The following is a 21,022-nucleotide window of genomic DNA, read 5'->3' as shown; positions in this document are numbered from 1 at the left end:
CGCGGGCGTCTGTCAATCAAACTGATTGACGCGTGAACTCGGGTACAAACTCATTGATTCTGAGAAGGCCCCAGTTCAGGACTACCATAGTGCCTCTGTGACTGTCAAGCGTTTCATGCGGTGGACGATAAGCAGCAGCTTCTTTGCATACAAAATAATTTGGGCAGCTTGCACTACTTGTGCAAGGCTAGAGCCATCAGATAAACTTGTGATCACCTAGCTTCTTCCAGCTTTTCACGTGGCTCGTCTGCTCAATCTGCTCGGTCTGTTTCGGAGTGAAGACAGCGTCAGTTCAGTATCAACTTTGATGAGCTAGGTCTTAATTAACAAGATATTGAATAGTTACGTCTTAAATGGTAATGTTTTAATTACCTCGACATAAATGAGCTTATGTTTAATTAGTAAGGCCTTAATTATTATGTAGCTAATTAAAACAACCCTGATTGGCAATGCCCTAATTAGCATGCTATTGGTGAGAAAGTTCTTAATTAGCTTGGTTCTAATTAGCGCCGTGTTAAGTAGCACGATCTTCATTAGCTCGGTCTTAGCTTTACACGGCTTATTAGCATGGTCTTAGGAAGATGTGGCCTAATTAGCTCGGTCTTAGCATGAACTGGCTTATTTATTGGCTTGGTCATAGCATTTGCTGACTTAATTAGCTAGTTATACCACCCATCCAATTACCTAATCAGCCGGGCGCACGTGCTTGGGGAGCGAGCAGACGATGAAGAAGAGGACGAAGAGGGCTCGCGCCGACCGAGCAACGCGCTACAATGTACAGGCCGACCATGATGATTATACACGTGGTCTCGGCGATTAGCTCCGGCCGCGGTGTTGCAAGGAACTCAGCCGGACCTAATCTCAGAGGACACGGTGCTGATTATTCTAAAGGATACTTAGTACAGACCTTAAACGCTTGAAAATGTTTTTAAACAGCTCGTACCTCTAAAAAATATCGTTAGTAAAAGTTTCTGACACTTTTCTTGCATGGGTGCACTTCTGCACTCGGTGGAACGACAAACAAATGAAAGAAGATGTCTCTGGTTTGAAGACACCAGCCAACTTTCTCGACCGCCCTTGTCGTGACACCGCGTTCCGTCGTGACCAATGGAACGCAGCGCGCGCTGAGTGGATTTGACCTTTTCGTACTGTTAGCTGGTTCAAAAGGGGGTGTCGCCAGAGCTCGGAAAGATTCGCCAAACTCGAGCCATACTGCATAGCACCTCTGGAAACGAGCAAGGTGGCCTCCCTGAAAAACGCGCGACCATCGAGTTCACCGTAAACTTTCGTCGGTGCAGAGTCGATGAGCTCGGCGACGATGTTCGCAAAGTTGTTGGGCAGACTCTCTCGCAATATACGCGACGAGAGAGCTATGGCGATGCCCGTGTATCCGTATTGACGAAGCACTATATATGATACCTCGCGCCACCAGAAAGCAGCAAAAAACACGAAGCGACGAGAAACAGCGCGAAGGTCACATACCAACGCATTTCCGAGGACGACAGCCGCAGCGCCGTTATATCAAAGTGGGACCCATATTGCAACAACGAGCTATAACCTTGCGGGAACCAATAGGGGATGATAAGGTTGCTTAGCAATCCTGGGCTGCCACCGCTTTGGCGGGAGATAAGGAATACCGGCTGTGCGATACATCGTAATGAAAGAATACGCAGCGCGACACCCATGGCTTTCGCATTTTGTCTGTCGACAGCTCTTAAGATTGATGCGCCTTTCAAAGCGCCGTAAAACTATGGACAAAAGCAGTGGTACTGTGACGCCAAGCATATTATGCAAACATCTAGGTGCGAAGAAGACGAAGACAAAGGACACTTCTGTAATACAAGATCACTGAGTCCTGCCGCGTAGATGACTTAATTTAAGAGGATATGACTTCCCTACCACCGACGCGAATTTCACGGTTCCGATTCCCAGCCCAAATTACGTGGTAGTGAAGGGTGCGCACGTGCCGATGATCTATTTTTGCGTCGTAAAAGCGGATGTGATCACTCTCGTGTGTCGCCGAGGTCACTTAAAAAAACTTACCGCATTTTCCCATCTATGGTCCTTTTACAGTCTGTTTAATCAGTATTCAGTCAGACGGCGTTATTATTAATGAACAAAGAGGCATTACTGAACAATTCAACACATACTTCAACAGTGTATTTTCTGCTGCAACAGATGGCGATCCCGCTGGCCCAGTTGTCGGCGCTGCCGTTACAAATTTTCCAAATTTTATTAGTCCTCCTGGAGTGCTCTCAATGCTACTTAATCTGAAAAATAAAACTTCCTCTGGACCTGTCAATATTCCAAATGTTTTTCTTTGCCGATACGCCGAACCTCTTGCAAAGTACCTCGTCATTATATTTCATGTTTCCTTGTCGTGTTCGAGTTTGCCGAAAGACTGGAAGACAGCCCGAGTGGTACCCATTTTTAAAAAAAGGCGATCGTCTCCTTTTAGAAAACTATCGTCCCATATCACTAACATCATCTTGCTGTAAACTACTAGAACATATCATTGCAAAAGCCCTGAATGAGTTTCTTGTAGAGAAAAAAAAAAGCTCTAACCAGCTCTCAACACGGTTTCAGAAAGGCATATGCCACAATTACAGAACTCGTCATTGTCATTCACACGTTTGCTTGTACTAATGATAATAATAACCAAATTGGCTGAATTTTTTCTATATTTTAGTAAAGCTTTTGACAAGGTACCTCATTCCAAACTAATATTTAAGCTTAAAAACTGTGGTATTAACCGTGAGCAGTTCGTGGACATAGGTGGGCATCACTCGGCCTGTTTGCCAGTCATTTCTGGGGTACCGCAGGGAAGGATGTCGTTCAGCCGAATGTTCAAATAATACTTTTCGCGGACGATTGTGCGTTGTTTAAAGATATCACCCGCGCTAGTGACCAAGATGATCTGAATGAAAGCCTCAGTCAAATTGTCCGTTGGTGCAACCAGTGGGAGATGACCTTGAATGTAGAAAAAAAGTGTTTTTTTTTTTAACCAATTTCCCGGAAGGAAACACCTCTAAATTACAGTTATATGCTGGGCGTCTCTGCACTTAAAGAAGTCACTAACAATAAATATTTAGGTGTCACTATTTGCAACAACCTGTCCTGAAACTTTCATGTGCAAAACATATCTTCTTCTGCCTTCCGAAAACTGTGTTTTCTTAAATACAAACTTAAACATTCCCCAGCCTCTGTTAAACTTCTCGCAGTATTATTTTACTATTTTACTTTTTACACTTGCATTGTTCAAAGTAGTCTCCTTAAAAGCGTGTTTTCTTTGTTTTTTTTATGTGTGTGCTCAAAATTGCATCGCTCAACTTACAACATTGTTTTACTTCTGTTGACCTAATGTGTTCTACCCACCCTGCATGAACTTCATGCCCGCAGTATGTATTAAATAAAAACAAAATAAATATTCCAACTTTTCCCCCTATAGAACGTCTGCGAAGTGGGAAAATTTGCGTGGAAACGATTGCTGCATGCGGAACAAAAGGCGCATCAAAGTCACGGCCAAAACTGAAAACCGATAACCATGACGTAGCAATGAAGTATCAGCCTGCCACCAATAAGCCCCAATCTGACAAAATGTCACCGTCGAGTTTCGGCATAGCCTTCATCGCATGCGGAGGACGTTGCATCGAGGTGTGCAAGTACACCGGTGTCTATCGTAAATCGATCAACATTTCCGCAAGCAACGACGCTGTTCGCTGTTACGTTTAGCTCGGAGCATGACGTGGTTTGCAAGTTAAAAAGCGATCGCCACATTAAATGCGCGTGATGCAGCGTTCACACCGTGCTTTTCGGCGGGAACATAATGGAGGGCCTTTATAACTCTCGCTGAACCTGCAACTTGGTGAAGTGGCAGCGTTCTACCTCTGCTTCGGTAGCTGTGTAAGACGTGCGTCTGGTCAACCTCCATGCCTTTCCTTGCATCTCGCTCTCTTTCTCTCTCTCTCTTTCTCTCTCTCTCACACGCCGTTTTACTGACATAAGTAAACTGATTCTGAGTGCTGAAATGATAAACAACTGATCGTGTTCTGCACCGTATAGTACAGAGCGACTACGTCCCTGCCAGGTAGGAAAGCGAGACACCGAGACCTTGTAGCCACGTGACCAATGCAACGGTGCATTAGCTGTCTACGGGTTCGGCTAACTTTGCTGTGACATCTTCTTGAGGGTCTGCGCGCCGACCAGAGTGAGTCGATCTTGGAAATAAGGCATCTGTACTTCGGTCGCCGAGAGACCAAACCAACAAACGTTCCGAACAGCCGGACAGTAAGCTTAGACAGTTTGGCTTATTAAAGGCGTTCTGCGTGTGAGGACGTACACTTTTTGGGGTGAGTGGAGGGCACTTATAAGCGCAGTTTTCACTACATCACAGCTCGTTCCCGCAGAAGACGAAGTCGTCAGCTGGCACGTTTGAACGGGGTGTAACCAACCAGGAGAGAGCTTTTCCGTGCCAGGTGTTGGGTAACACGGCAACTGCAGCGGGAAAGTTGAACAGCCAAAGAATGATTCAACACACACACACACACACACACACACACACACACACACACACACACACACACACACACACACACACACACACACACACACACACACACACACACACACACACACACACACACACACACACACACACACACACACACACACACACACACACACACACACACACACACACGCACGCACGCACCGACAAGAGAGACTACAAAGACATCAGACGAATCAGACGAAGTGAAACTCTCGTTTGTGACAGAAATGTAAGCGAATGCATGAAAATCGTGACGCAAGCGCGCAGTCACCACAAAAAAATAATAGAAATCTTACATCACATTTGTCGGTCAGGCGCTGGGGACAAAGAGAGAAATAATTTTTGACAAGGCAATAGACGGCACGCTGACGCAACAAATCCCTGCTGCCTCAATTATTTCCCGCGTAATCTGGGGCCCGTCTGGCCCCAACACGTGACAGTGAGTGAATAGGGGTTTGCACTCAGCGGTCTCGCGCATACTGCAGTGAAGGGTTATGTGCACGTAGTAGTTTTGTCTAGCGCAATTTCAATGGGTTCAGGGTTCAGTTCTCGGCCGCAGCAGCTGCAGTTCGATAAACTGTAAAGATGTAAGTGTCCGTGTATACACTCTTAATCAGGTCCGGCTAAATGTTGGCTATATCCAGGAAACTAGACGAAAATTGTCCGGTTTCCTGGTTATATCTAGCACTTTAAGCGGGACCTGATTAAGAGTGCACTAAGCGCTGACTTGTAAATTAAAGAGCCCGAAATGTCAAGACTATTTCGGCATGTCCACTAAGGCATCGTTCAGAGCCTTGCGTTGCTTTGAAACAATAAAGGAAAAAAACTTAATTTGTGGTACATGGCCTACGTTCTGAGTACGTCCCCAAAAATGTGGAGTATTCCTCTCATGTACCTGTCAAGTGCAATGTTTAGTCAGCGTGCAACGCTGGTCAGAAGTATGAATGTGTGGCAACTTGCCGAGCCATGCCATTTCGTTTACTTTCTTTAATTTATGACTTCCCGCTGTGAACTTCAGCGGTGCCTAGCGCATGTGCCTATGATGAAGCCCTATAGCTCGGTGCCAACTTCGATGCCGCCTATTCAAATGCCGTAAAAAGCACAAATGCTCTGACGATACTATCCCTGAATTGGTTTAAATGAAATGCGTCTCACTTGAAAGAAACGGTTGGCTTATAGGGTTTAGCGTCCTAAAACGACTCAGGCTTAAAAGAAACAGTTAGATTCGGGCAATTGTTGGAGGTAGAATTTCAATTGACTTTTTATAAAAATTACTATCTAGCGGATTTAAGGAGTAGAGGCAATAAGGTTAAGATTTCTCAACTCTGCGCAAAACCGATATATTACCATTTTATGGCTCACAGTGGTTTACCATATACAGTTTGTATATCTGCTAACCAATTTAAAACGAACGAATTTTATATCAAGTTCAGAGTTTTCGTGAAAACGTGAAAAATTGTTGAAATGTGCGCGATTGTGTGAGTGTGTGTGCATATATATATATATATATATATATATATATATATATATATATATATAAGTATGAGAGGTGGCACTTCAAGAAAACTTCATTTATTACGTCGACGTTTCGGTCAGAGCCTGACCTTTCTCAAGACGAAATGTTCGTGCATATTTCCGTGTTTATATGGACATCAAATGAGAGGGGAAGGAGGTGACAGAGAGAGAGAAGCAGCGGGAGGGAGAAAAAGTTTGCTTAGGGCCCATCAGGAGCGAGGAGTACCACGCCACCGCCGACAGCGGAGTGCTTCGCGACAGAGCTTATACTTATGCGGCGGCCAGGGGCGTAGCCAGAAATTTTTTTCGGGGGGGGGTTCAACCATACTGTATGTATGTTCGTGCGTGCGTTTGTATGTGCGCGTGTATATATACGCAAGCAAAACTGAAAAATTTCGGGGGGGGTTTGAACCCCCCCAACCCCCCCCCCCTGGCTACGCCCCTGGCGGCGGCTATTACTCATCGTTAAAATTCGTCGCTCTATTCTGTCCCGTAGAGCCGGCTCGAGTTAAAAACCGCCGGTGTGCGATTCAAACAGGCTGACCGGAGAAAAAAAAAAAAAGGAAGAAAAGGGGGGGGGGGGTTAAGTGGGTGTCGGTGAGCACTGTTGACGCCGCGTATTGTACTTTTGGGCCATGCCGAAGGAGTCTTGTATACCATCTGACTTGTTGCCGAGCCTGCTCGTTTGTCTGATAAACGACGCCCGCTTCCAAAGCGAGAACGAACACGTTGAGTGACATTAGCGACTTCCGGTCAAGGATCTACAGAACGGGGGGGGGGAAAAAAAAAAGAGAAAGAGGTAGGGGCAAGAAGGAAGAGGGAGGGCGGGCTTCCACTTAGATTGATCGATTGCTGCTCTTTCCAAGCGCTGTACAATACAAAGCAGGGGAAGGTAAAAGACGGCACACATGAAAGGGTGAAAAACACTGCAGGTACGATCACCGAAGGCATTGGCTTACACATGCATCTTTGCTGCGTATTTTGTTGGGTTGATGTTAGTTTCATTTAAAGTACTATTTGCGCTTTAAGGCACGTAAAACAGGAAGAGCACCCGGATGTTCATTTATTCCATGTTCAACGGTGTTGAATTTGTGTATTAAGTATGCTTCACGCTGTTCACGTTCTCTCTGAGAGCGGAAAGTTCCTTGGAGTAGTGTTACTTTATTGGAATCGAAACTGTGACCTTCTGACTTAATATGTTTGGAAAGGGGAAGGTTCGGTAGTGTGTTCACATGCGAGCGGTGGTTGTTGAATCTGATTCGAAAAGGTGTATCAGTTTGTCCAACGTATTGTTTAGCGCAGATTCCACATTCTAACAGGTAGACAACGTTTGGGGAGTCGCAGTTAAGGTCACCATGTATGGTGTGTGTAAAATTACCATGCGTACTTTCAGCTATCGTCGTTGTTTGCATGTGCTTGCACACCTGACATCTACTTTTCCCGCAGGGATGGCAGCCAACTTGTCCTGTTCTTTTTGTTTTAGAGTGTACTACATAGTCCCTCACATTTTTCGGGCGTCTGTATACCACCCGCGGCGGGACAGTGAAGAGCTTTTTGAGGCGGTCGCTTTGTTCAATGATATTGAAATGCTTTTTGAGAATTTTGTTAACATTCGGCGCGTTACTAGTGAATGTAAGAATTAGGTTGCTTCGTTTACCTTTACTTTCTTTGTTCTGATTGTGTAGGATTTGGTGGCGGTTCAGATTCGCTGCTTTTTGTATTGCGTCGTCGATGATTGGAGGTGGATAATGCTGCTTTATAAGGACGTTACGTAGACGGTCCGTGTTCTCTTTGAAGTCCTTTGTCTCAGAGCATATTCTCCTAAATCGGTGCGCTTGGGAGTATGGGATGCTGGTTTTGCAATGCCGCGGATGACAGCTCTTGAAGTGGAGGTATTGTTGCGCGTCTGTAGGCTTCCTGTAAACACTAGTTACCAGTTTACCCCCTTCCACCCTTACGTTAACATCAAGAAAGTTAATTTCAGTTCTAGAATAAGTATGCGTGAAAGAAATGTTTTTATGAACGTTGTTAAATGCATCAATAAATTTAATTAGTTGTTCTTCAGTGCCCGTCCAAATAAGAAAGATGTCATCGAGGTACCGCTTATAGAAGGCGGGGCTCGTGGGATATGTTGGCAGAAAACTGGATTCGACCTCTTTCTCTTTTTTTTCCCCGTTCTGTAGATCCTTGACCGGAAGTCGCTAATGTCACTCAACGTGTTCGTTCTCGCTTTGGAAGCGGGCGTCGTTTATCAGACAAACGAGCAGGCTCGGCAACAAGTCAGATGGTATACAAGACTCCTTCGGCATGGCCCAAAAGTACAATACGCGGCGTCAACAGTGCTCACCGACAGCCACTTAACCCCCCCCCCCCTTTTTTTCCTTTTTTTTTTCTCCGGTCAGCCTGTTTGAATCGCACACCGGCGGTTTTTAACTCGAGCCGGCTCTTCGTCCAGCCCTACGGGACAGAATAGAGCGACGAATTTTAACGATGAGTAATAGCCGCCGCATAAGTATAAGCTCTGTCGCGAAGCACTCCGCTGTCGGCGGTGGCGTGGTACTCCTCGCTCCTGATGGGCCCTAAGCAAACTTTTTCTCCCTCCCGCTCCTTCTCTCTCTCTGTCACCTCCTTCCCCTCTCATTTGATGTCCATATAAACACGGAAATACGCACGAACATTTCGTCTTGAGAAAGGTCAGGCTCTGACCGAAACGTCGACGTAATAAATGAAGTTTTCTTGAAGTGCCACCTCTCATACTTATACGGCAACCAAAGGCAACCACTCCTTCAACTATATATATATATATCAGGGCTGGGCAAAGATACTTTGAAATTGTATCGCGATACGATACAAGATACTCAGGCAAGAAGTATTTGAGATACAGATACAAGATACTGCAACACTGATTGTATCCGATACGATACATTCCAATTGTATCTTAAGATACTTCGATACATTCTCAAATTTGTTATTATATATCTATAGTATAATGCCGCATTAAACGCCTATGCACATCAATGTTCGCTTCCAAATTTATTAACGGCGACCAATTGTATTTCACTGGAATGGAAACTGTTATTATCTCAAAAGTTTTGTATTTCTTGCTGAAGATATATTGCTTTCTTTACGAAACAAGTTATTGGCGTTGTGTTAGCTGCTTAACGTGACTGCTCTTTATACATTTCGCTGATAGCGCTTCTTACTTGTAGCGTTTGTAATTCATGGGAGTCGCTGCTCTGCTTGTTGACCAGTAAGCGGGTTGTCAACTAACCACATGAACTTCAATAAGAAGCCTCCGCACGATGGAGCAAATACCGCTGTGGAGTTCTACCTTGCCAGTAAACATATTACGGTTTTCGCAATAACGGATCACCGGACAGGTGTACGTCACCAAAGAACATGTGCAGCCCAGAAACGTTTCAGACGTATTGTACAGTTGCGCAAAGCGCTGCAGGACACCGCCGTTATTCACACTATTGCCACTTATACTAGATCCGATTACCTGGTGATCAGCAACAGTAATAGAATTCAGGGAAGCCTAAACAACGAAAACAAATATATCTAAGTAAAATAGAAAAGCGGTTCCTTATCAAACACAGCGAATAAGTACAGAAACACGATACACGAAGCACCCCCAAGAGTTAATAATTGTTGCGTTTTACGTCGAAAAACCTCGATATGGTTATGAAAGGCGCTGTATGAAGAGCTCCGGAAATTTTGACCACCTGGGGTCCTAAAACCTACATATATGCACACGGGCCTTTACCATTTTCCCTCCATCCAAATCCGGCTACCGCGTCCTTCGGGCCAGCAGTCAAGCACCCTAACTACTAGACAACTGTGGCGGTTAACCCCTCACAACTACGACAAAATTGAATTCAGTGCCTATGGAAAATGGTGTAAAACGACTCTTTGGGACGCTCATGAGAAAAACGGAGAATTTGGTATAACAGTGTTTCTCGAATACCTTTGCGAACGTATTTAAGATGACGCTGAATAATTTACGTTATTATAATGCCAACTCCATTTTGCTATTTTACTTAGCAGTAAGCTGAATTATCGTTACTGTATACTCAAGGCACGCCCATATTATTGTGTATTTCAGGGATGCAACAGCTGCGCCAATTGCGCCATTTTGATACAATTTCGTTTTTCTGCGCCGAGCTGCGCCAAAACCGCGATATTTCTCGAAATTGCGCCACGCTGCGCCAAAACGCCCCCGGTAACCGCAAAATTTTTCGGTTGCGCTAGTTTTAGCCTCGTGTTAACGCAAAACGAAGTCCGTATTGGCGACCTAATGTTGGGAGAAGCACCAGAGGCACCTTCATCCAATCCAATTCGACCCACGAATTCGTGGGTCGAATTCGGCACGAATTCGTGGGTTGTACACAGTAAAGTGTTTTTAAATCTACTGACGAGTAAAGTTTTGTTTAGAGAAGTACTACATGCGAAAACCGTGACCGCCTTAGCCGAAAGAGTTCATCAAGGTACTTGCTCCCCACCAGTCGCGGTGAGGCCGACACCACAATGTGCCGAAAAAGGCCTTCCTTTTTTTTGGAAATGTGGACATTGGTCGACTAATCATTTTGACGTCGACGCGAGTGCGGTCACCGCTTTCCTGGCGCGAGTGCTTCATGGCAGATACCAACGAGTACGTCAGTACGAGTTATCGCCAGCAACCTTATCGCGATCAAGATCTTTATATCTGCTCGGTAGCACGTGCGGCATAGCGCTATTGGTACTATACTGTTAATATATTGCACGCATAATATAGGCGACGAACCCAAGTATGCCGTTGGCTTACGCCACCTGAGCGGAAACGCAGATTGCGTGTCGCTTGCAGAAACGAAAGCAGCTCACCATTGTTAACCCAACGAAATCTTTGCCGTATCCCTACATGCGGTCACGAGCGGAGCGGGTAGGAATACTCCTCGGGAAAAGCTGTCGTGCGGTAGAGCACGCGACCGACCCGGGAGTGATGGCGTCCGCTTTGTTGGAGACGCGCTGCACGAAACTAGGAAGGGTTCGGCTCTACGCGGCGACAGGCACTGCGTTCAATGAAACGATGCCGACTTTCGCTGTGCATAGCTCTCTCTCTCTCTCTCTCTCTCTCTCTCTCTATATATATATATATATATATATATATATATATATATATATATATATATATATAATAAAGATAAGGGGGAGGACGCACTTATGAAGATTGTACTTATTGGCTGGTTTGTCTTAGACGTTGCATGACATATAAACACCGGACTTACACTTTTCTCTTGAACTATATACACATATGGCGGCTCTCTTTAAAATGGACTTTCTCCTTAGGATCTTCTTAGCAGGGCGGAATACAAAATTCAGCGCATCGGTGCTGAATGAAGTGGATTGCAACAGTGACGTGATCAGCCAGGCCAGGTGTAATGACCTTGATGCAAATTCACCAATGCACAAGGCCTTACTGGTTTCCGGAGAATTCACTGGAATTATTCAGCATGTTATGCACTGAAAACATGATTGTGGCGGTGACATCAAAATGTTTGCATATATTTTTTTGTTACTGTTCCAAAAGCAAGCTTTGTTTGTGAAGCTGCTCCAAATTTGGAATTTTGAGCTCCAAAACGGAGTTTTTTTTTTTCCCGTAACCTGCTCCAAATTTCGATTTTCCTGCTCCAAAAGAGAGATTTTCCTGCTCCAAAAATTGCTCCAAATCCTATTTTGGCTGTTGCATCCCTGGTATTTGTTCTCAACATCACCATTACATAGCAGTAAATTCAAGTGGAATATAAATATGTAAACAGTAGCAGAAACGACGCAGACAGTTAAAACTGGGAATAGAGCAGAGAGCTTACCTTGGCAGCACGTTAAAGGCATATCGCAGTAAGCAGACCGGCAGAAAAAAAATAGTCATAGGTAATGTGTGGAATGGACAGCTAAATGAGAACGTCTGCTAACAATCAAATTATGATTTTAAAAAACTCATTGAATAAAAGAAAGAAAGACGTACGCCAAGATAACGTCTGTTAGGTGAATGCTTGTTTTGTTGTTAAGATGTTAAGATGTGATCTTAAAAGTGATCGTCGGAGGGGTGGAAGGGGGCGGCCGGAGAAAAAAAAGGGGGGGGGGGGTCTACCTCATGTTCTCACTTTTTTTTTTCCTCTCTTTTTTATTATTATTATTATTATTATTATTCCGCGTACCCTCACTCCTCTAAGATTGTATAAAGCTGAGCACCAACAAACTGTACCCTCATTCCTGATGAAGGCCAGACTCTGGCTGAAACGTCGAAATAAACAACGTTGTGACTTCTCACGGAGGATCTACTTGACTACTTGCAACGCTACGGCCACTCCACCACGATGCCTGCCTATATATATATATAATCGGCTGAAAACCGATAAACCAATATTTAAGCGTTCAGTGGTCCACACGTACAGACACAAAATCATAATTTGTCTTTAAGCTTCTTTCAAAATCTGCGTTATGCTATAGTGCACGGACAAAATGTTCGGGAGGCTCGTTTCACCAACAGACAATTAAACCAAGGAAAGCATGGGGGACATTATTATTATTTCTTAAAATGTATATAGTGTATAATAATTTTCACCTAAATTGAAAGGAATTAAAGTGGAAGAAAAATCAACCTTTCCATCGTTGGGATTAGAACCTATAACCTTCGAATTACGCGACCCTCGTCCAATTTGTAGGGTTTCTATGCGCGTTTAGGTAGCCCCTGACAACCCCGCGTACAAAGACGAGGGAGTGGTTTCTTTCTCGCCTTCGATACCCTTCCTACATCTCCTCCTCGCCACTTATTTCTTAAAAGCACGTCTGCAGTGCCAGCACCAAGCGTGGAGCCTATCATAATTTTGCGCTTCTCGGCTACACGCTGTTATCTCCGCTTGCGCAGTCGGAAACGCACAAAATGAAGTGAAATCAGTTGATCACGCACGATAGTCATGCAAGACAAAGAAGAACAAGCGAACCACTGCATGGCAAAGCAGAATAGGAGACAATCCCCAGCTGATAATTCACGTATATGGACCAATCGAGAATATCCACCGTAATGACGTCAAGTGAATCACTGTTCTTGCGTCACGAAGTACGCCCGAAAGACGAGAAACGCCAGGAGAGAAAAACGCGCTTTTTTTTTTGTATTTTCAGAGGCTGGTGGAGGGCTCTCTAATTCCTGGGATTGTTAGCCGGAGTACCACTCGTAGCCCAGGCGGCGAGTGTGGAACCCTCTTTTTGCCATAGGGCGTCACGTGGCACATGGTCTTCGCACGAGGCTGACCAATAAACACTCGCATGCTATACCGAAGGCCGGGACGAAGCCCTCTTTATGAAAGGCTCGTTTGTTTGTTAGACACAAGTAATGTAACTAGCAGACATTTAATCACCCTTTCCGTCGGCGGGATCCCACCAACGGAAAGGGTGATTTTTCGTCTACTTTAATTTCTTTCAATTTAGATGGCAATTATTACAGTACATTAAAAGAAACAGAACAAATATTGTCCCCTCTACTTTCCTTGGCTAAATTGTCTGTTGGTTTCATTAGTGGTTCACGGACAAGCAACATGGGTCATTATGCTTAGTGCCCATGTAAATACATACTATTCCGTGGTCTCGGGAAAGTAAATGTCAACTCGCGAAACATCATTTGCGGGATCATCTATGCCATATAAAACGACACATTTTCTCCCTCCTCTCTCTCTCAATTCTACAAGCGTCGTTCACTATAGCACGCGAAAACATCAGCGGAGGTAATTTGGAAAAGCGAGCTTACGAAGTTTGAATTCTTCGGGAGTAGAGGAGGCTTTGGAGATCGCATTCTTGGCTGACGTCACATAGGCCATGGGTATCCAGTCCGGTGGTCCCGGAACATTCCTCAGCATCTTCCAGGCGCGGATGAGTGTGGCAACGTGTTTCCAGCTAAACGCCACCAGCGGAACCAAGATGGACGCCAACAACACCAGCGCTATGTTCAGTGCCGTCCGAGCGCGCATCTCACCGGCCTGCCACAGGACATCCATCGCTGGAGAACTCAGTGCGCAGCTTGCGAAGGGCTCGACGCTTGTGATCTGTACGAATACCTGGAACCTCCTCGCCGCTGGACGTTGTCGCTTTTCCTCCTTCCAAAGACTCCTTATCTCACCCTCACAGGTGCAACCTCTGCAAAAATATTCTCCTTGTAGCTGCTTAACTGTCATTGAACTGAAACGGCCGAATTTTGTCCGGTAATGAAAGCGCCTAGAATTATGACGCTTCGGCTAGAGTATACCGCAATAGTGGTACGACAAACTGCCCACCCAAGAAGAAAATTGGCGCGTTCTTTCAGAGCTATTACTCCGAACAGTCGTTTTGGGCAGCAATACACTAGTAACGAGACTGCGGGTATTTTCGCCACCTTAAGTAACGATCAAGGAAAAGTCTCTGGCTGTACGGTTAGACTGTGGCACTGCGAGGTGGCTTTGAAAAATAAGTAAACGGACAAAACGTTGGTGAAAAAAACGAAAGCATTTGAAGGTAAGTTTCATGCCCACAAAGAAACACTCTGGAACATAGAAATAAAAAAAAGAAGGAAACCTCCGTCGGCCCACAGGTACTCACCCTGGGTCTAGTGAGTACTTTCCGCGTTCCACGTTAACAGCGCAGATTACCGTTACACGAACGTTGGACTTATTCGACACTCCAATATAAACCGATCAGAGAGATACGAAAGAAAACTACGATCCAATATGTAAGCAACAGAAGCGCAGAGGCAAAGTGCGAACACGTTCTAAGTGCCTTCCCCGCTGGATGTTACGAAGATACCGCGACGCCGAGCGAGACGCGTCGTATGTGCAACCATCGAATGACAGATAGGAGCTCGCGTTGCGGCACGATGCAACCGCGACAACTGGCGGCGCCGTCGGATGTAAACACAACGTGAGCGCGCACACAAGAGGAAAGGGGCACCGGCACGTGCCGGACCTTCCTTTCTTCGTATACCGACCTTCGTGGAGCCCTGTCATCGATGGCGAACGGTCAAGAGCGGCCCGCGGCGACTTTGCCAAGGTCGCATTAATCCGTGGAGTGATCTCCCTTTCACATACAGCGTGCGTAGCAGCACCTCCCCTGAAGATGGACAAAAAAAAAAAAAAAAAGCCGGCAGATCCCACGCATTGTGGGAATCGATGTAATGCGAAGCAGCCAGCAAAGAGCTGCATATATCGTCTTGTACGTCACTAAGGAAAATGCCTGTCATGGTTTTCATGTTAACTCCTATTATTTATGTTCGTCACACAGTAACGTCGCGCAATACCAACTTCGGGGTAGATCAAGCTAGCGAAACGGCCGCCAGCGCACCATGAGCGTGGTACGTAAGTCATGCTGTACATGACATGCGTGTCCTGATTCTCATGTTAACTCGTGTTATTTATGTTCGTCACACAGTCACGTCGCAAGATACAAATTTTGGTGTATATCAAGCTAGCGAAACGGCCGCCAGCGCCCCTTAAGCGTGGCACGTAAGTCATGCTGTACATGACATGCGTGTCCTGATTCTCATGTTAACTCGTGTTATTTATGTTCGTCACACAGTCACGTCGCAAGATACAAATTTTGGTGTATATCAAGCTAGCGAAACGGCCACCAGTGCACCATGAGCGTGGCACGTAAGTCATGCTGTACATGACATGCGTGTCATGATTTTCATGTTAACTCGTGCCATTTATGTTAGTCACACAGTCACGTCGCAAGATACCAATTTTGGTGGATATAAAGCTAGCGAAACGGCCACCAGTGCACCATGAGCGTGGCACGTAAGTCATGCTGTACATGACATGCGTGTCATGATTTTCATGTTAACTCGTGTTATTTATGTTCGTCACACAGTCACGTCACGCAATACCAATTTCGGGTAGATCAAGCTAGCGAAACGGCCACCAGTGCACCATGAGCGTGACACGTAAGTCATGCTGTACATGACATGCGTGTCATGATTTTCATGTTAACTCGTGTTATTTATGTTCGTCACACAGTCACGTCACGCAATACCAATTTCGGGGTAGATCAAGCTAGCGAAACGGCCGCCAGCGCCCTATGAGCGTGGCACGTAAGTCATTCTGGACATTGTCGAATTCCACCATGTTGTCAAATTCCGTTATTAATCAACACTGATTGGCCCAGAGGGCTGCTACAGCCTCTCTGATTGGCTTAAAATGCCGGCATTACGAAATTTGACAAAATAGCATTTGTGGTGTCTCGACTTCTCTCCTGTGTCCTTGTTTGAACGCCCTGTCTCTTTAACATGAATACGCACAAACTAGCTCAGCTCTCTGTTATTCTAATATGGCGGAATTTGACAGTGCCCAGAATAGCACCCCTGTTCAAGTTCAATATACAGAAAATAACATCGCGCCCACCGTCCGTTTATCTAGAACTAGATATGACTAATTATCAACAAACTGCTGTCTATGTATGCGTTCATTGAATAGTCTTCTGAGAACACATTTGCCTCTTACTCGAGATGAATGGCTGACAATGGTTGAAGTAATTTCTGTACGTTACAACGGGGCGCTTGTTCAAGCTAGCTCGATCTTTTGCTTCTTGCTTTCCTCGGCGTAATCCGAGCACACAAGAAGAACACGGCAACTTTTTTCTCGATTCCATGAACACGCCAGGTGAAGTGGAGCAGCGTATCCTGCACAGAAAACTATTTGCACATGCCATTCCCAGTCACAGCCCGTAGATTAACACATGCATGGGTCGAGGGAGATCTGTTGCTGTGTAGTGACTCTAATCTGTCACCAAAAGTGCTGCTACGTGTCACGTGACATCAATGCCAAACTCTTCACCATAGGCAGTGTGCAGATGTGTCAGAATATCTAAACAGGGACTGTCGGCTCGAAGTTAATTGGCTTTTAATGGCGGACAAGTGGTTCGTACTGAACATGTTCTGATTTAAAGTCCACAGGCCTGCTTACCACTCTTACCCCCCGCCAGGACCTCAAAGCGTATTCCTGGAGATTCATCGCAAAAACTGCATTCAAATTTCAGAGTACCCTTATTGAATACCAAAGTGCACTGCTGAAATTTGCAACATTGACGCGGAGGTGTCTCGGACAAGGGCGGAGTTTTCATTAACTGCGAAGCTTTCTTCCTGCGGAACCTGTCGCTTTCCTGTAGATGCATGCGGCCTTTCAGTTAGACGCTAACAGTACTTTCCGCCAAAAAATTATGCGTGGCTTTAACCGTCTTAACGTCGCAGACACCAAGACAGCGTAGCTGAGGGTAGCTGAGGGGAAGCCTCAGCGATGGAGTGCAAGGCAATGCAAAGCTAGGACGTCATCACTGACGTCACACCACCTGCGCTCGGCGCGGCTGCACAGTGCCTTCTCCCACGCCCGACTCGCCCTACCACCTGCGCCGCTGCTCATCTCTAAAGTACCTAGATTTTTCCCTGTTCTTTAAAAGGAAAAATCTAGGGACTTTACTCATCTCCGCTCACCTCCTCCTCTCCACTTGACCACCTGCACGTCTCCAATCTCCAACTTGCCTCCCTCCTCCACTCGCCTCTGCTACTACACCCGTCCTAATCACTCTCACTTCTCCTTCCCGCCCCTTGCTATACAATACTATACATGGCTATGCTATGCGTTACCCTCTCCCCTCCTCCTTTCCCCTCTCCTCTTCTCCATCACCATCATGTAACTCCTCCTCACCCTCGCTTCCCTTTCCCACCTCCTTGCTGCTATACTATACTATACGTGGTTATGCTACGCTAGGAGCTGCTCGGCACATACCCGCTAGTCTAGTTATAGACAACGTCTTCATTTTTAGTGGACCGGAGGTGAGTAACGGGGCTTGCCCAATTTCTGTGGCACATACCCTCTTCGCTATGCTGCAAACACGGAGAGCGAAGGTTCAAGCTCGGCTTAACGGCTCCGCTGTAAAGCTTGAAGTATAAATAAACTTAGCCCACATGTTTTTTTGAGTCGTCATAAAAAGCAAGAGATCACCAATCATTACCAACGCTTTTTCCTCGTCTACAACAGCCGCAAAAGCCAGACAGCAGAAGAATATAAAACGACGAGGGCGAAATCCCGTGATGGGCCGGTGTTATTTCTGAATTGCCGATCAACGGTCCAGCGGTACCGCTGCTGCGTCGGCTCTGTTCGTGAGCAGGAAAATGGTGAATGATGCCTGTAATGCGTATTTATCATTCGAGTGTAACCACCGTAGCTTTCGGACGTGCGCTGACTACACTAGGGAAGGGCATTTCTCGGTCGTAGATGGTAAGCGATCGCGTTTGGGTTGCATTGCCAGTGTGTTCATTATGCGTGCTAAAGAGTAAAGACTTTTTTTCGAGTACTGATGTCGTTAGGCGACACTGAGTCGCTGAAGGCTCATGGTGGCATATTGAGTGTACGAACGCGACTCAGTTATATTTCATACAAGTTATTTAAGCTCACGTACCTGTAGCCTGAAATACTACCCACGCTTTATGTATGTACCAACCACCCAACCACCGTTTATGCAAACCACATTTCATGTTCCAAATACCGGCCACCCTTTATATATGTTCGTGCGTGTGTTCGTATGTGTGTGTATTATATACGCATGCAAAACTGAAAAGTTTCGGGGTGTGTGTGTGTGTGGGGGGGGGGGGGTGTTGCTACGCCACTGACTTGCATCTAGGAAGGAAGGAAGGAAGGAAGGAATACAAAAGGGAGAAGGCAGGGAGGTTAACCAGACAGAGTCCGGTTGGCTACCCTAGGCCGGGCGAAAGGGAAGGGGAGTGGAAAGATGGGAGAGACAGAGAGAGAGGGGGGGGGGGAGCGAGAAAAAAAAGAAAGGAAATGATCAATAAATGCGCTGACACATATGTGGCGGTGGCACTGTACAATAGTCAGAAGCGTTCACAAAGGCCACTAGTCCTTAAAAAGCACAAAAGTGCTTTAACTGCCTTGTGGGCCGACGAGCGATGGAGACGGTGCTCCAGCAGCATCTGCACGGAGGGCGGCCGATCGTCCAATCGTCGCATCGCATCAGAAAGAGTTCGTCTTTCAGAGGCAAATCGAGGGCAGCGGCATAGTACACGATCGATGTCTTCCTCAGTACTGCAGACCTCGCATGCCGCACTGTCGGTCACTCCAATTAATGTTGTGTACGCCTTCGTCAAGGCAACTTCCAACCAAAGCCGACAGAGAAGCGAAGCGTCACGTCGACGAAGTCCGGATGGAGATATGGAGATCGGAGTTCCAGCGTAGGGTTTATTAGGTGGAGTCTCGCACGTCTTATACTTGGCATGTTCCACTCCGCCAAACAGAGACTACGTGCCAGGTGACGAAGCTGCCCTGCAGCGTCTGTCCTAGAAAGAGGAATAGAAACGGTGGTCTCTTCTTGATGGGATGTGCGAGCAGCGTTGTCTGCGGAAACATTGCCACTGATCCCGCAATGACCAGGTAGCCACTGAAAGTCAACCTCGTGGCCTTTTTCTTTGACGCAGTGATGAATCTTGAGAATTTCTTACGTAAGCTGTTCGTGGCATGTGCGTCGGAGAACTGACTGCAGGCACTGTAACGGCGGTTTCGAGTCGGAGAAAACAGCTCATTTGCTCGGCCTGTCCGAATCGATGTACGCTAGGGCACAACGCAGAGCCGTAAGTTCTGCATCTTCGGAAACAGCGCGAGCACACGGGACAAGAAAGACAGACAGGACTTTGCGCTGGCTAACAACATGAGCGTTTATTTCGTGCGAGCACATATATACGCTTCCTTGGAAATAGATAAACAAGAGAGGATGAGGGAAAGGGAAAGGGGAAGCCCTACGCCTGCGCCGTGACTAATGCATGAAAAAGCAAAGATCAATCACGGAGGTAATTAATCTCCTTGTTGGTTAGTGCGATGGACGGTGCGCTTACACATGATGGCCCGATGGAATGAATCGCGAACGCTTCATATATTTCCCGGGTGTGGCAGTCACGATATCTGCGTAAGATACGCGTCTGATCGAAACTCGGAGTGCAACCGCACTCGGCACAATGGATTGCCAGATTGCTTCCAGTCTTGTCCTTGAGATTGTTCTTGTGCTCTCGCAGCCGATCATTAACGCAACGCCCTGTTTGCCCAACGTAGCGGCCACCACAGGACGTTGGTATCTCATAGACGACCTCAGTCCTGCAGGGCACAAACCGCGTCGCATGTTGCTTCTTGCAGATGGAAGGATTTGGGAGAGGGGCGTTCACTTTTCTGCACAATGATCCTAGTTTGATTGGCGCAGAGAACACCACCCTCACGCTGGCACGTGCGGCAGCCTTCTTGATTTTGTGCGAAACACCGTGCAGATAGGGTATGACCGCCACTCTTGCCCTGTCATCTACAGCCCGAGGTTTCGCCGGCTTACGGTGCTCCTTGAGGATGACTTCGGCCAACCCCGACAGGAATTGGTCAGAGAAGCCAGCCTTCTTCAACCTGCACACTTGATTGGTAAAGCTTGAGGCGATTTGATGCTGACATGACCTAACAAGAGCATTCTTCATAGCGGAGAGCGCGATGGCCCTTTTGACAAGCTTAGAATGATGAGATGAAAATGGAAGCAAGTCTTTCTTTGAACGAGGTGAATACTCCCAACACGTGTGCTCTGCACTAAACTTCATCTTGAGGTCCAGGAAGCGTAGTTGACCGTCCTGCGGAAGCTCCCTCGTAAACGAAAGTCCAGGAAAGTTAGCACCAAAGCACTCGAAGATCTCTTCAACCTTGCTACGGCTTTCTGCCGAGTTCTCATGATAAAAAATCAAGAAGTCGTCGACATACCGAAAGACTTTCACCCAACTGGTCGCGCCGACTGAATTTTGTAGTTGTCTGTCATAACGGGCCAGAAGCAGGTCGCTCAGAATCGGGGCGATACACGACCCGATGCAGACGCACAAAATCAGAAAATCAGAAAATCGCACAAAATCAAGAAGGCTGCCGCACGTGC

The 21,022-nt window shown here is 46.3% G+C and overlaps 1 protein-coding gene across 1 annotated transcript in view; it reads right to left on the bottom strand.

Moving 5' to 3' along the window:
- Positions 1 to 14,914, bottom strand: part of LOC119389477 (cytochrome P450 4V2) — a 52,224-nt gene extending 37,310 nt beyond the window's left edge. The window contains exons 1-2 of the mRNA XM_037656761.2: positions 14,669 to 14,914; positions 13,845 to 14,230 (exon numbers count right to left, since the gene is read on the bottom strand). Coding sequence (XP_037512689.1) covers positions 13,845 to 14,091 — 247 coding nt within the window. The 5' untranslated portion in view covers positions 14,092 to 14,230; positions 14,669 to 14,914. The remainder of the gene's footprint in view (positions 1 to 13,844; positions 14,231 to 14,668) is intronic.
- Between the last annotated feature and the right edge of the window lie 6,108 nt (positions 14,915 to 21,022).

This window comes from Rhipicephalus sanguineus, chromosome 4, assembly GCF_013339695.2.
Source record: "Rhipicephalus sanguineus isolate Rsan-2018 chromosome 4, BIME_Rsan_1.4, whole genome shotgun sequence".
NCBI classification, from domain to species: Eukaryota; Metazoa; Arthropoda; class Arachnida; order Ixodida; family Ixodidae; genus Rhipicephalus; species Rhipicephalus sanguineus.
Note: the sequence above shows the minus strand (reverse complement) of the source record. Positions and strands in the feature narration are given on the sequence as shown.